Genomic DNA, 12,943 nt, shown 5'->3' with positions numbered 1-12,943 from the left:
AGAAATACACCTTCAAATGTAACATGCTTCGCAAAAAACATATAGAGCACCTTCATTTTCACAAACATTTCGAAGCACAGAACTCATTTTACAAGCTTCTTTATTCACTTTTTTACATCAATGGCATCTCAGAGAAACATGGCGAGAGGTGCAACATAGCATCTCTAGCATATCGAAGAGTTACATATTATATATAGCTCAAAGTTGAGGAGACAAAGAAAGCTCCTTCCATCTATCTCAAATGATGATGGCATTGCATTATATATTCCCCAACAGAGAAATATGATCAAGAGAGATAATCCTCCTCAAAGATACAAATCACTCAAAACATTGATTTCTTGTCCTCAAAGTTCTCCACAGTCACTAATATACAGTGCTGACAATGGTCGGTACCAGAAGTTCCGAGCATTGGATGCTCTTTCATCTCCCAAGAAAGTAGCCAGTTCATTTAACTGCCGAATTCGTTCGCCAGGCTTGTATGTAGGGACAGTAGCTAATGCCCTCACAACATCTAGCCCTACATCAGTTCCCCTTCACTTTAACAATCCTTTTTCACATCAATTTATTACTTTCTAAAGAAAAAACCTATATGGATAGGTAGCTAGTTAGATAGTTTCAAGTGCTTACAGAAAAAAAACAAGAAATATACAATTTTTTAAACTACATGAATGTTAATTAAGGTTAAAGTATAAAACCTTCTAAAACAACTCCGAAGACAATGTTCTTGTTGTCCAGCTGTGGTGCAGGACCAGGCCCTACAAAGGAATTGCATGATTAAGGATATGGATAAAGAGGAAAAAAAACTCCAACTTTTTGGCTATTTTGTAACCATGAATTTTATCGAAGAATTGACCGAAATAGACATAAAGAATGTAAGAAATATTTGCTTGTAACATTGGCCAACAACATAAAAAAAAGAACTCGTGATGGGAATTTCAACTATTTGCCTGACATTTCTATCCTTCTCTGGGTTTATAACATATAAAAACCATCTGGTCCTGTTCATTCCTAGCAAGTCATTGCTAGTTCCCTATTTTGTTCTTTAATCCAATTATATATAACATGATGCAAAAAATGATATACATGAGAAACTGGTATATCCACATGATGTGAAGAATATGGTCATTAATATGTTCAAGACATTCATTATGGACCTGTGGTGATGAGGAACTCGACATTGCGATAATCGGTCGATAACCGGAATTGATCATCATCATCATTCTCCGAAAGGCAAAGAGAGACTGTCCCCGGCCGTAGATGTTGTAGTGCAAACGCTTCGGGCTTGACGGACTCGAGGTTCCGGGGGAGACGAGTGGGCGGGATGATTTCCCCTTTCTCCTTGGAGAATCCTTGCTTCCCGGCCATGATGTATTGTCCGGGGAGGACACGATGGAACAAGCATCCTTTGTATGAAGATCCGGCCTGGCCACTACACATGGCCTTGAAGATGGCGACGGTCTCGGGGACTTGCTTGCCGTAAAGGCCGATTACGATCCGGCCCACAGATTCATGATCATTGCAGTACGACATCGGTGAAGATGAGGATGGACTCATGATGGTGGTTGATGAGGATGATGGTGATGACACTGATGGTGATGGTGATGGTGATGGTGATGGTGGTGTCACATTGGCATTATCTCTGCTTGTGCTAAAAGTAGAGGGGCATTTCACAATGTCCATATAAACTTTGTCCGTAATAGTGCAATCTGGTGAGCTAGCTTCTTCAGCTAACCCTAACCCTAAATCGGACTTGAACGATGAGATTAGAGAAACACCTGTAGTGGCAAATCCGACCTGAGTCAGCAAGCCTCGCCTGGATTTCTTCTCCTGCGGATCGGCGTTCACACAAGCATGGGCATCATCATCGGTACAGCATCTGATGATGGGCAGCGGATTGGCGCAGGGCAAATTGGGGCAGTGTGAAGAAGGCCCAGCAGGAGCAGGGGATGGTGTGAGCACAAGGCCCCTCCTCATCATGCCCATGTTCTTGCCCATGTTCTTGGCCATTGGCCCAAAGTGACACCCACCACAACCACAACAAATGACTCTCTGTTATTTTCCGTGTAGGAACCAGTTTATAATGGCTCTCTGAGAATGTGAATCTCTGAAAAAAAAAAAAAAACTTATCGTATCCTCGCGTGATTTATCATACTTTACCTGTTGAGGGAGCACATTTAATTTTTAACTATGCCCCCTAATTCTCGGATATTATTAATCTGTGTGCTTCGTCGAAAAAAGCGAACGAGGTGGTGGTGGGTAGATTTTCATAACTTTTTGTTTGTGCCTGTGACTTCCCACATGTCTGTATCGATATGCTTCGGCCAATGATGTGGCTCCAGTCTCATCTCTTTTCCACGCATATGGATAAGTTAATATCTTTATGAAGAAGATAATAGAGGAACTAGAAAAAATGTGCTTATGATTCTCCGATATTATTTTTATATGCCTTATCCAATGAGAGAGATTTCATGAAAATAAAAACAGCCCAAATATCTGCTTTCCTCACCTCTCTCTCTCTCTCTCTAGAAAAAGGAAACGACGAGGCTCCTTTCCATTTTATCAGACAAAATAATCATCTAAAATCCATTTATTCAAGCAAGGTTCGGGATTTTTTAGCGTTCAAAGCAAGATAAAACAAACGTTCATAACACATGAAACATTGTAGTTCTTATATTTCCCCTACGATCCCTCTATGAAGAACCATGAGCCTAGGTGAGCCAGAGCAAGATCAGTCTAAGCCTTAAATTCCGCATATTGTGCCAATCTCAAGTTTTATGAGGAATAGGAATATATGATTGGGGTCAATGAAACTCCACGTATGCCCCCACACACCCAAAGGGTTCCTTCACAGGGTTCATCCATGAGCGTCAATAAATACCATTGTTCAATTCCCAAGCCAGCAAGATCCACTGTAGGGACAAATCGGTCTACGCCAATTCATTGCATATCATTAATCTCCCATTGACTCTATTTTCTTTTACTTCGAGCTCAACCTCCACTTATTTGGGCCTTTTCACGCACACATGGTTTCGTTTATATTGTGAAGATGCTTACGCATCCTACAATTTGCCGATTCTTGAAATATTATTGGTGATGCATTTTTCAACACATAAGGAACAAATGAAAATATTTTTAACCAACAGAATAAGAAGACAAACTTTTACAAATGAAGAGATAGGAGAGAGGCCTTGAAAGAGATAGTTAAAATTTCTAATACATTGTTTTTGTGGTTTTTCATTACACAGTCTTTAGTTTGGTGTTGTGGAAGGTAGCTCGTAAAGACAAACACAAATTTTGGGGTTATGCAAAATGAAGTTATCTCAAGGGGAAAAGGTGGCCATAAGTGGAGCGTACATGAGGAATTGCCAAAGTATCCCTTACAAGAGATGTTGCTCTCACCACAAGTTCCCCTTGTATGGGGGTTTTCACTTGAACAAAAACAAGGGTTGGTCTTGAAACAACCGTAACGGAAAACAAAGGACCCCGCACTTGACATCATCACATAAAATGGGACATATATGTGTGTATCTTGAGGTAGAACCATGTATGTTTTGAATTGATAACAGGAGGAATGTTTGTATGGGAGTCCTTGATAATATAATAGATCGAATATTACCATTCAAGTGGTTAAACCCCTTATGTCCTAGTAGTCAAGTCAACTTAAAATAAGAAGGCCCTAATCACAAAAAAAAAGAGCTTGGTTATAAGGAAATACCAAAACTCAAGCGATGAGAAGAATGTGATCATTTAACTAAATTCGTACTCTTCACTTGATGTTTCGGAGGTGTTGATGTAGCCTATATTACGCACCATAAGTCTAGAGATTGAAATTTCCATATCAACTACTACATATAGACTAAATATCCATGAAAAGAATTGTAATAAGAGTAGCATATGGGTATATGATACTTTATGTATGATGAACCCTAATTTATGTGCCATCACCATAACCATCCAAAAATGGTTGATTAAAGCAATTCCGAATTTCTGCTTGATGGGCCTACTATAGTTGTAAATAACTCATAGTAATGTATGGATGTGTATGCCAATACAATACTATACACATTTGCATGCAAAATCAAATGTACTAACTTCTATGAATATGAAGGGCATGGTTGGGTCAACATGAGCCAACACGCAAGTACATGTAAATGCTTGCTTTGAATTGTCAAATGTCTTGGTTGATTTTAAAGTCCCATGTAAATGATCAATTCTTATGCGTACGCCATAAGCTATACGAGAGGTGAAATGATATTTGGAAAATCCCCGATGGAATTGTGATAGAAATTCGAAAACATTTGGCATCTTGCATTGAACATGGCATTTGCTAGTCTAGAACAATTTGAGCTTGCACATGATTCGTAGAAGTACTTTCTGATGAGACATGTATCCCCGAAGGCTCTAGGTTAATTTAACACGACAACCATATATTCTTGCAAATTGCTCCCAAACTTGCAGAACAACGGAATCATTCTTTTGCCGAGTTGATTTATGTTCTTTGTAATAAACTAAGATGATATCTAGATTCTCATCAAGCTTATTTTGTGAGAAGAAGTAATTGAAATGCTCATCATGGGCAGGGGAGGGGGTATCCGTTGGTAGATTGTGTACAACACCAATGGGGTGGGGGGCATTATTGTGTAACATGGCGAGCGAGGTCTGTAGATTCATGAAATAAAATGATAAGGGCAATCCATAACATTCGTGGATAAGTTTTGATAAGGGTACTCCTGCAATTATCATATCCTATATCCCTCTCTCTTCTATAAACACTGCCAAATTCAGATGAGAAGGACGAATAGCATGACCTCCCATAATGTGGTGAGCTTTGTAGATTTCCACGGTAAATTGATAAGGGCACTCAATAGCTCTTGTGGATAATGCTCTGATAAGGGTATTCCTGCAATTATCATATCATATGTGTCTATCTCTCTTTAAAAAAAATAAAAAAATAAAAAATAAATAAATATATATACACATATAATAAACATCGCCGATATGCCCTAAGGCTTTGATTCAGAAGAAAAGGAGGAGGAGGAGGAGGACTACGACCTTCCCAGAAGAGTGATGGAGTCGAAGAAGCTTCAATGGCGATCTAACCTCAGAGCGATGCAGATTCGAGTGAAGGAAAGACTTCGCATTTCCTGCTCTCCTCGAGCTTTCCTTCTTCGCCATTTCTCGGCCAAAAGGGCATACCATCACGCGAACAAGAAAGCCATTCTAGGATCCGGGGTCTCCATCAAGCCTTTGAATGCAGTTCTTTCCTCTGTTCTAGCAAGGCAGATGAATTATTCATCATCATCATCATCATCATCATCGTCGTCGTCGTCGTCTTCGTTTTATGGGAGGTTTTCCGCACCTTCAGAGTTGGATGGAGGGGCTCAAATTTCATCTCCCACTATGGTCCAATCCACCACCATTGGCCAGAAAACAGGTCTGTTTCAAATTTTTTTCAGGGCTTCATTTTGCTGATATTTTTTAAAAGATTTTAATTATTTAATTTAGTAACAAAATTTCCATTTTTTCGATTTGGGTCATTCAACTATATTTTAGGCACAACATTTGTTGTTAATGGAACAATTTATTATCACACTCAAATTGGGAAATGTTATGGATTTTAATTGGTTCAATATGAAGTGTGAATGTTTTCAATTGGGCGAATCAGAGATTCATTTACTGTTGTGCTTCTGGTTAAAAGGTCGATTTGCATTTATTAAGAAAGCTAGGAAATGATTTTGATTCATTTTTACTATTAAATAGAAGCCTGTTTGATTACATGTCATTTGTCAATATTGTTCGGAACATTGAGCTAAAAAATTATCTTTAATAGTGATTATTTGGTGGATTAAGCTAATCTTCACTCTAAATATATTGTTATGCTTTTAAATTATGTGTTTAATCTTAATGTTCATGTGATTAGGTGCCTCAACTTTGGCCAAGCATATTTTTGTAACTCTAAACAGAAACAAGCAGGAATTGTTGCAGATGTTTTGTATTTTGATCCCTGCTTGTTGAGTTCATTCTGATGTTGTTCCATTATCTAACTCTCGTCTGGGCATTTTGTCCCATTATTGTGAGTCTTTTGCATGCTGATTATTCATTATCCTAATTTCTCATCTGGATTTTTTTTTTGTATTGCTTGCATTTATGCTTTTGCTCACTTCTTGTTATTCTATAACTGCATTTGCAGAAGACAAGTACACAGCCATTTTCCAAGAGAATTCTTACGTTGTTCGGGTCCTCCAAGCTGTTGCCTTGCCACTTATTGGAAATGTTTGCCATGCATTCATGCATAGTTTTAACAGAACAGAGGTATTCACTAAGTTGTATATGTTTCTCATGTTGGCTCACTATAATTATATCTGGAATGTCCTGGCATCGCGAGAATGTGATCCAGTAGAACTCTCTGAATGCAGGTTTATTGTGTTGATAAGCTTCTAGATGCAGTGTTAAACCGCCCTCAAGGCCAAGCTCTTATTACGGTATGTATGTGTTTGCTTTATTCCCATTAATAATCTTAGTCTCTACAGAGTGCACTATGGGGTTTCCATAGCCAAATAATAGAAAACCCAAACATGGGAGCTAGAAATATGACGTCTTAAGGATCTTTGGATTTTGATTGTCTGTCTCAAAATGAGATCACTGGTAGCAAAGATGGACCATGCTTGTGCTTAGTTAGTAGTCTATCTGTTGCTTTTTATTCCGTCTAAATATTAAAAAGCTTTCGATTATCTTAATCTTTCTTTAGATACATTTTCAATTGTTATCATTTATTTTGATTATGATTAAAGGAGGAATAGTACATCCAAAGCTTATTATCTTTGATCATATTTGTGATTTTCTTCTTTTCAAGAACCCCACATGATTTGAAGCGTTGCAATTTCTGACCAAATTGATTTGGAAACAATGAAAACATTACTGAATGCTTCTATTCATTTGGGTGATAAGTTATTTGCTGATATTTTCTGAGCTCAACCTTGGCTGGATCATATTCACTGAGATTTTACTATTCATGCTCCTTTCCTTGGATATATCAATGATATAATTTTGATATAATTAACAAATTTGCATATGACACCATGTTTGTAAGAGTTCACCGGTTGATATATGAAGCATATGATATGATTATTCTAATAATTATTTTTAATTAATTTAATGACATGTTGCTATATTCTTTCTTGTTTTAAGGTGAGCAATCATGTGGCATCAATTGATGACCCCCTCGTGTTAGCTGCTATGCTACCACCCCATGTTCTGCTGGATTCCAATCGCTTAAGGTGGACACTTTGTGCAACTGATAGATGCTTCACAAACACAGCAACATCAGCATTCTTTCGTTGTGTCAAAGTTCTCCCCCTGGCACGAGGCGCAGGTGTCTACCAAAAGGTGTATAGACTAATGATATTTTCGTGAAGTTTGAAATATTGTTGGAAGAGAGTTACTTTATCTGATCAATTTTAGAAGACAACTAGACCGCTGATGATGCTGTAAAATTGTCACCATTTTTGGAAGTTGAATACGCAGAGAGGATTTTAAATAGTTTACTTTGTATAGATGTCCTAATGTCTTTCTCTCAACATGTTATGTAAATTGGCTGGTTGTTTTTTTGAGCTTACTCTCTCTCTAGTGATTGGGGATGAAACCCAAATCTTTGAGGTAGTTTGAACCAATTGCTTATTTATGTTGTGTTTGGCCACAAGAGAATGTAGCGCGTATTAATTAATAGAAGGCCCATTGCATATGGTCTTGTAACAGAATTTATTCTATGCATTTTTCTGGAGGTAGAGCAGTACTCCAATTTGGACGGAGTTAACTTGGAAGCTTGCCAGATACTATTTTAGAACTTAAGATAAATTAAGTGTGTATATTTTCCCTCATTAGCAAACGATATATAGAAATATAGTTGGAGTCCCAACAATTTGTAGGATACATACTTATGGTCCGTACAACTAGTAATATCATAAGCAAAATACTATCAACAAGAGAAGCTAAAAAGGTCATTGACTCTTGTGATGGAGGATGTTTTGACAAAGCAATATGAAGTAATTTATATGGTGACAATACCCTGTAAATGTTCATGTATATGTGCGCACATATAACATGCAAGCATGTGGTCTTTGAGATATATTTCTTTTCTTTGTACACTTACCTCAGCTTGTTTCTATTTTTAATTGCAGGGAATCGATATGGCAGTAGAAAAGCTGAGAAGAGGTGATTGGATACACATTTTCCCTGAGGGTAGCCGTTCTCGAGATGGTGGTAAAACAATCCAGAGTGCTAAGAGAGGAATTGGAAGGTATATTTAACAAAAATTTGGCCTAATATGTCAGTGGTATTTCCTTCTCTCTGACACTATATAGTTATTATAGGCTTGCACTTGATGCTGGGGATGTGCCACCGATAGTGCTTCCTTTTGTTCATTCGGGGATGCAAGAAATTATGCCAATTGGTCGCAAAATTCCATCTGTGAGGAAGAGAGTAAGCCGCAATTTTATGCCTGACCTTAACTAGCTAAAACAAAGGAAAATTTCAAATATTAGTATTAAGGTCACTTTTTCTAAGCTAAAAATGAAAAGTACAAGCTCAAAAATAATTTTTTGATATTTAATTGTTTTTTAAAGGTTGCTTTACATAAGCTATAAGAAGCAGAAAGGAAAATTTTCAAGAATGGTATTTTATCACACAAAGTAAACTCAAATTGATATCCTCCAATGTGAAGGATACTTTTTGAAATTTTTTTGTCCATGTTTTAACATTTGATGAATACCTCGCTGCATATTTATTAGGTGGTAGTGCTTGTTGGTGATCCAATTAAACTCGATGATCTTTTCTCCAAATATAAAGAGGGTGGGATCTCAAAAACAATGGTTCACGAAGCTATAGCTTTTCGAGTCGGACAACATCTTCAAGACCTTAAATCAGAGCTCGATCAGTTATGTGGCATTGAACAAAGTACCTCCAACTCTGACGAATTCATTAGTAAATTGAGGCATAGAGACGAACCACATGGATATCATCGAGTGGTATTTAATAGCAAGGATGTCAATTCAAATCAAATGGTTTACTATAACAAACATGATGGTGACGATAAAATGAATGGAAGCAATGGGGATAGATCGATATCATCGTCTTCTGAGGGGTGTTTGTATTCAGATGGTGATAGATTAAGCTTTCAAGAAGGAGTGATAGCGAGGCTTAAGAGATTTAAAGATCCTGCAGCATTTGTAAGCTTTGCTGCCCAAGGATTAATGAGATACAATCACACACATGATATTAGAAAGTGGTACTTACGAGAATCAGCAAGCTGTTATTGAGTTTAAATATACATATATATTGTGCATGGGTGTTTTTTGAATGATTTTCTCGAGCATACATGTGAAAGTGCTTGGCTTTCCGGTGCTGAAAAGGATCCAACATGTTGATTAATAAGATGCATGGAGATTTATATGGGGGGAGAATGGTTGGAAGTCTCAAGTAAAAACTAATGAGAAAGACACATACGAATCCCCCATTGTGGGAGAAAGGCACATCGAAGCCATTCATATGATATACAAATTCTTCTTGCCACGTTTGATCCCTGATCCCTGTATATTTTGCTCATGTAAGATGGTTGCATGTCTTGGTGTGTAAGATCTAGAATCGTTATGTTTTGTCGAGAAAAACATTGTATTTATGAGATGGTTTCATGTTAGCCTGTTTTATGTATTGAACAATCATTATTGCAAGGGTGATTAATGCATCGTTCTTCTTGATATCCTCTTAAAAGGGTTTCTGGTTATTTACACTAACAAGAAGGTTCTTTGTTGAAGAAATCTCTGGTTAATGTTGCAATTGTACGCTTCATATACACAATTTCAGCTACTTCAAAGAATCTGCTCTTTTTTACAATTGGATGATGCATCTATCAAACATTGGAAAAGTGATATGTTTTCCCATTTCAAACAGGGATACATTTCCCTCCTTGAAATGCAGTCATTGTATGCGTATCATTATGAGCTTCTTATGGCTATAACTTTTTTGAGTGACCTATGATGCAAAAATGTGCTTGCAAGTGTTGATTAATGAGTATCATAATAAACTAGTTATAAAAAGATAATCAACTTCTTTGAGGCTGACATTTTATCATAATGTTTGGGTGTAGTTTTATGATGAGACATATCGTGGGTTGTTTCTTATTATTAAAGGTGGTATGCATATGACACAAAAGTCAATTGTGGGTGAAGAAACATATCCTTGTCCTAACCATTTTCATTAAAGACTGATATTTGTATTATGTGGAGTTTTCCTTTAGGAAATGTTGATGCTAGATGGCATAGATGTTGAAAGTTTATCACAATCTTTCACAATGTTTAGGGTAACATAAATTGTAAGACTTATATTACATGAAAATGATAGTAACCATAATAATAGGTAACCATAGAATGAAAAAAGGGGCAATTAAATGGGAGGTGGTAGATTCAATAATATTAGAAAGGAGATCAGGAGGTGATGGTGGGGTTGGAGGTACAGGTAAAACTTGGAGAAGGGCAAGCTTCATGCCTTGTTGGCAATGATCACCAATGATACACATGAAGAAGTAAGGTCTAGTCTCATTCACTGGCACTATGCTTCGGCCACCCTTTGTCGACCAATTACGGTTATCCACATCAGTTTCATTGAAAATGCAACTTGTATATGTTGCATTATTCACCTCATACACCGAATGTAAATTCTTTTGATAATGGAAGGCTGCATTACACATAAAAGCCAATGAGCTACTTCGGGTTTGAACTTGGAATACATAATTTAACAAACAATTGTCATGGTGGCATTTTCCAATTCTTTATAATGTCGTGTTCATAGTTAATAGAACGATTACAAGAGATGACACTTCACATTGTCATGCATAGCTAGCTTTTAGAATTTTCTATGTAGAAAATGTGAGGGTTGTACAATATATCTTGGAATGTGTTGTAAATGAAGTATTTTGTGAGATATTTATATGTAAAAGAAACCAAATCTTTATCCTACTTATGAGAGTCACTAATTGTATAAGATGTTGGGTGATAAAGATTTGTTTCCCAAAAGGGATGGATGAACAAAGGTTTTCTTTTGGTTGTGAAGAGTGAATTTCGTAACTAGCAATTCATCAAAAGAAGGAAAGAGTTGAAGATAAGCAATATAAAATGATGCATTTTTCATTAATCTTTTGGAAAGAAAAAGATAGAAGAATGTAAATATTAAAGTGAAAACAAAAATCAGTACAAATATAAATATTTTAAATTTCGAAGTATAATAATATTAAATTTAAAATTAAATAGCTGAAGAATAAAAAGAATAATAGCTAATGACATAATTAGAATTTGGTACCTTGAAAAAGTGGTAAAATTATTGGAATAAAGGAAACCATTTTTCATAATAAGAAACAAAACTAGTAAAGACGTGGTGGAGTATGTCTCAAAGAAAATGGTCCAAACCAAAGATGGGTGATTTGTTGGATCGATGGAACCCATCTCCTATCATTGGTACTAATGAAACTTATGCACATGAGGAAAAGGTGTTGCTCTACGACGAGAATGATAAATATTTCGAACAAGAGAACCGATAATTCTAAATAAGTACATGGTTGTTATAAGGCCCTAAAGAAGGGATAAATTGTAAGGAATGTGTCGGAACATGTAAAGCAGAACCCTAGAGGAGCAATAAAATTATTAGAATGGTTAAGTTATCTTTGTAACGAAAAAAAGGGGGGGGAGGGTGTTGTTGAACCAAGTCAGTCATATCCATTCCCTTGTAAAGAATGGCACAAATAGAGGAAACTATTTAAACCTTGCTCACATTTGGCAAAGAGAGATAGAAGGAAGAATATGGATTAATGAGACATTATGCTTGCTTACATATGAAATCGCCAAGGTAGAAGGTTTGATTAGAGGCCCAGTTTGAATAGTAGGAAGTTGAGAACCCTGCTTGTGATGGAATTTGCCACCCGTGATTTGCGCCAACTATGTGGTCATTAGCATGCACCAAATGGTGAATTGAACCTATCACCATAATCATCATTGATATGGCCATGAATGCCAAACCTCTAATGAATCGATAGAAGTTAATATTGTGATCATTGAATGTGTTGCAAGTAGGTGGCCCCATTATATGTATCATAATAGTCATGCTCATCTTTTTCATCAATTTCTCTAGTTGTTCCATCAAGATGTGATGGAGGATTATATGATTGTTGGTGGGAATACTCTACTAGTGAATGCATACATGCATAGAGAGATAAAGAGAGAATATATTGAGTGCAACTAGAGAATGAGAACACACATTACTAATCATGTCACGAGGAAGAAGATGATATACATATATATATGTACACACACACACACACACACACACACACACACACACACACACACACACACACACACACACACACACAAGTCTAGTCAAGTTCCAAAGTGTGTGAATTTCATCTTAGTTGAGAATTATGTGGAAGAGTTAGTTATCTTCCGTGCCTTTATCGTCATCTTCAATGTATTTAAAACTTGGCTATATATGTGTAGGGAAGTAGTTTTTTCACACACTATGTACATAATGTCCCATATTCCTTACACTTAACTTTACAAGTCTTACTCATGGGGCATGCCACATGAGTGGAAGACACCATTTTTCAGATTACCTAAAACCCATGAATAATCATCAAACCCTTTGTCTTTATGTTTTTTCTTTTCAGTTATACCCTTGGGAATAGGCCAAGCTTGAGTTCAAATCTGATATATGCACCACTTTATTAGATGCTACTACAATATCCAGAACACCATATATTTGGGCTCAAATGACACCATATACTCTAATTGAGTCAATGTCACCATGAAATGTATGGTTTGATTGCATAATTTTCTCGTCTAGCTCAGACAACCATACAAATTGACCTAGAACAATTTTCTCGTCCCTCTCTCAAATATTC

The 12,943-nt window shown here is 36.7% G+C and overlaps 3 protein-coding genes across 4 annotated transcripts; 1 reads left to right on the top strand and 2 right to left on the bottom strand.

Annotated features, from left to right (window-relative positions):
- Nucleotides 1–32: 32 nt before the first annotated feature.
- LOC147868235 (Cyclophilin-like peptidyl-prolyl cis-trans isomerase family protein) lies at nt 33–2,022 on the bottom strand. The gene is made up of 3 exons (XM_087316763.1): nt 1,155–2,022; nt 696–755; nt 33–517 (listed from the first exon to the last, which is right to left on the bottom strand). Exons 1-3 carry the CDS (start codon nt 2,005–2,007, stop codon nt 345–347), a joined length of 1,086 nt encoding a protein of 361 aa, XP_087172889.1. The 5' UTR covers nt 2,008–2,022; the 3' UTR covers nt 33–344.
- A 2,976-nt stretch (nt 2,023–4,998) lies between these two features.
- Nucleotides 4,999–9,358, top strand: LOC147868234 (Phospholipid/glycerol acyltransferase family protein). Of its 2 annotated transcripts, none has more exons than XM_087316756.1 (7): nt 4,999–5,434; nt 6,191–6,312; nt 6,417–6,482; nt 7,189–7,386; nt 8,178–8,296; nt 8,370–8,466; nt 8,787–9,358. In XM_087316756.1, exons 1-7 carry the CDS (start codon nt 5,068–5,070, stop codon nt 9,312–9,314), a joined length of 1,497 nt encoding a protein of 498 aa, XP_087172882.1. In that variant the 5' UTR covers nt 4,999–5,067; the 3' UTR covers nt 9,315–9,358. The 2 variants fall into 2 exon arrangements, with proteins under 2 accessions (XP_087172882.1, XP_087172879.1); XM_087316753.1 differs by having other exon boundaries at nt 8,370–8,478.
- Nucleotides 9,359–10,367: 1,009 nt separating this feature from the next.
- Nucleotides 10,368–12,108, bottom strand: LOC147868233 (cucumber peeling cupredoxin-like). Its single transcript, XM_087316770.1, has 2 exons — nt 11,877–12,108; nt 10,368–10,728 (listed from the first exon to the last, which is right to left on the bottom strand). The coding sequence occupies exons 1-2, from the start codon at nt 12,049–12,051 to the stop codon at nt 10,379–10,381; spliced, it is 525 nt and encodes a 174-aa protein (XP_087172896.1). The 5' UTR covers nt 12,052–12,108; the 3' UTR covers nt 10,368–10,378.
- Between the last annotated feature and the right edge of the window lie 835 nt (nt 12,109–12,943).

The sequence above is a fragment of the Azolla caroliniana genome, unplaced genomic scaffold (genome assembly GCF_043228905.1).
Source record: "Azolla caroliniana isolate FFs.n. ecotype wild unplaced genomic scaffold, voAzoCaro1.0.p SCAF_1, whole genome shotgun sequence".
NCBI classification, from domain to species: Eukaryota; Viridiplantae; Streptophyta; class Polypodiopsida; order Salviniales; family Salviniaceae; genus Azolla; species Azolla caroliniana.
Note: the sequence above shows the minus strand (reverse complement) of the source record. Positions and strands in the feature narration are given on the sequence as shown.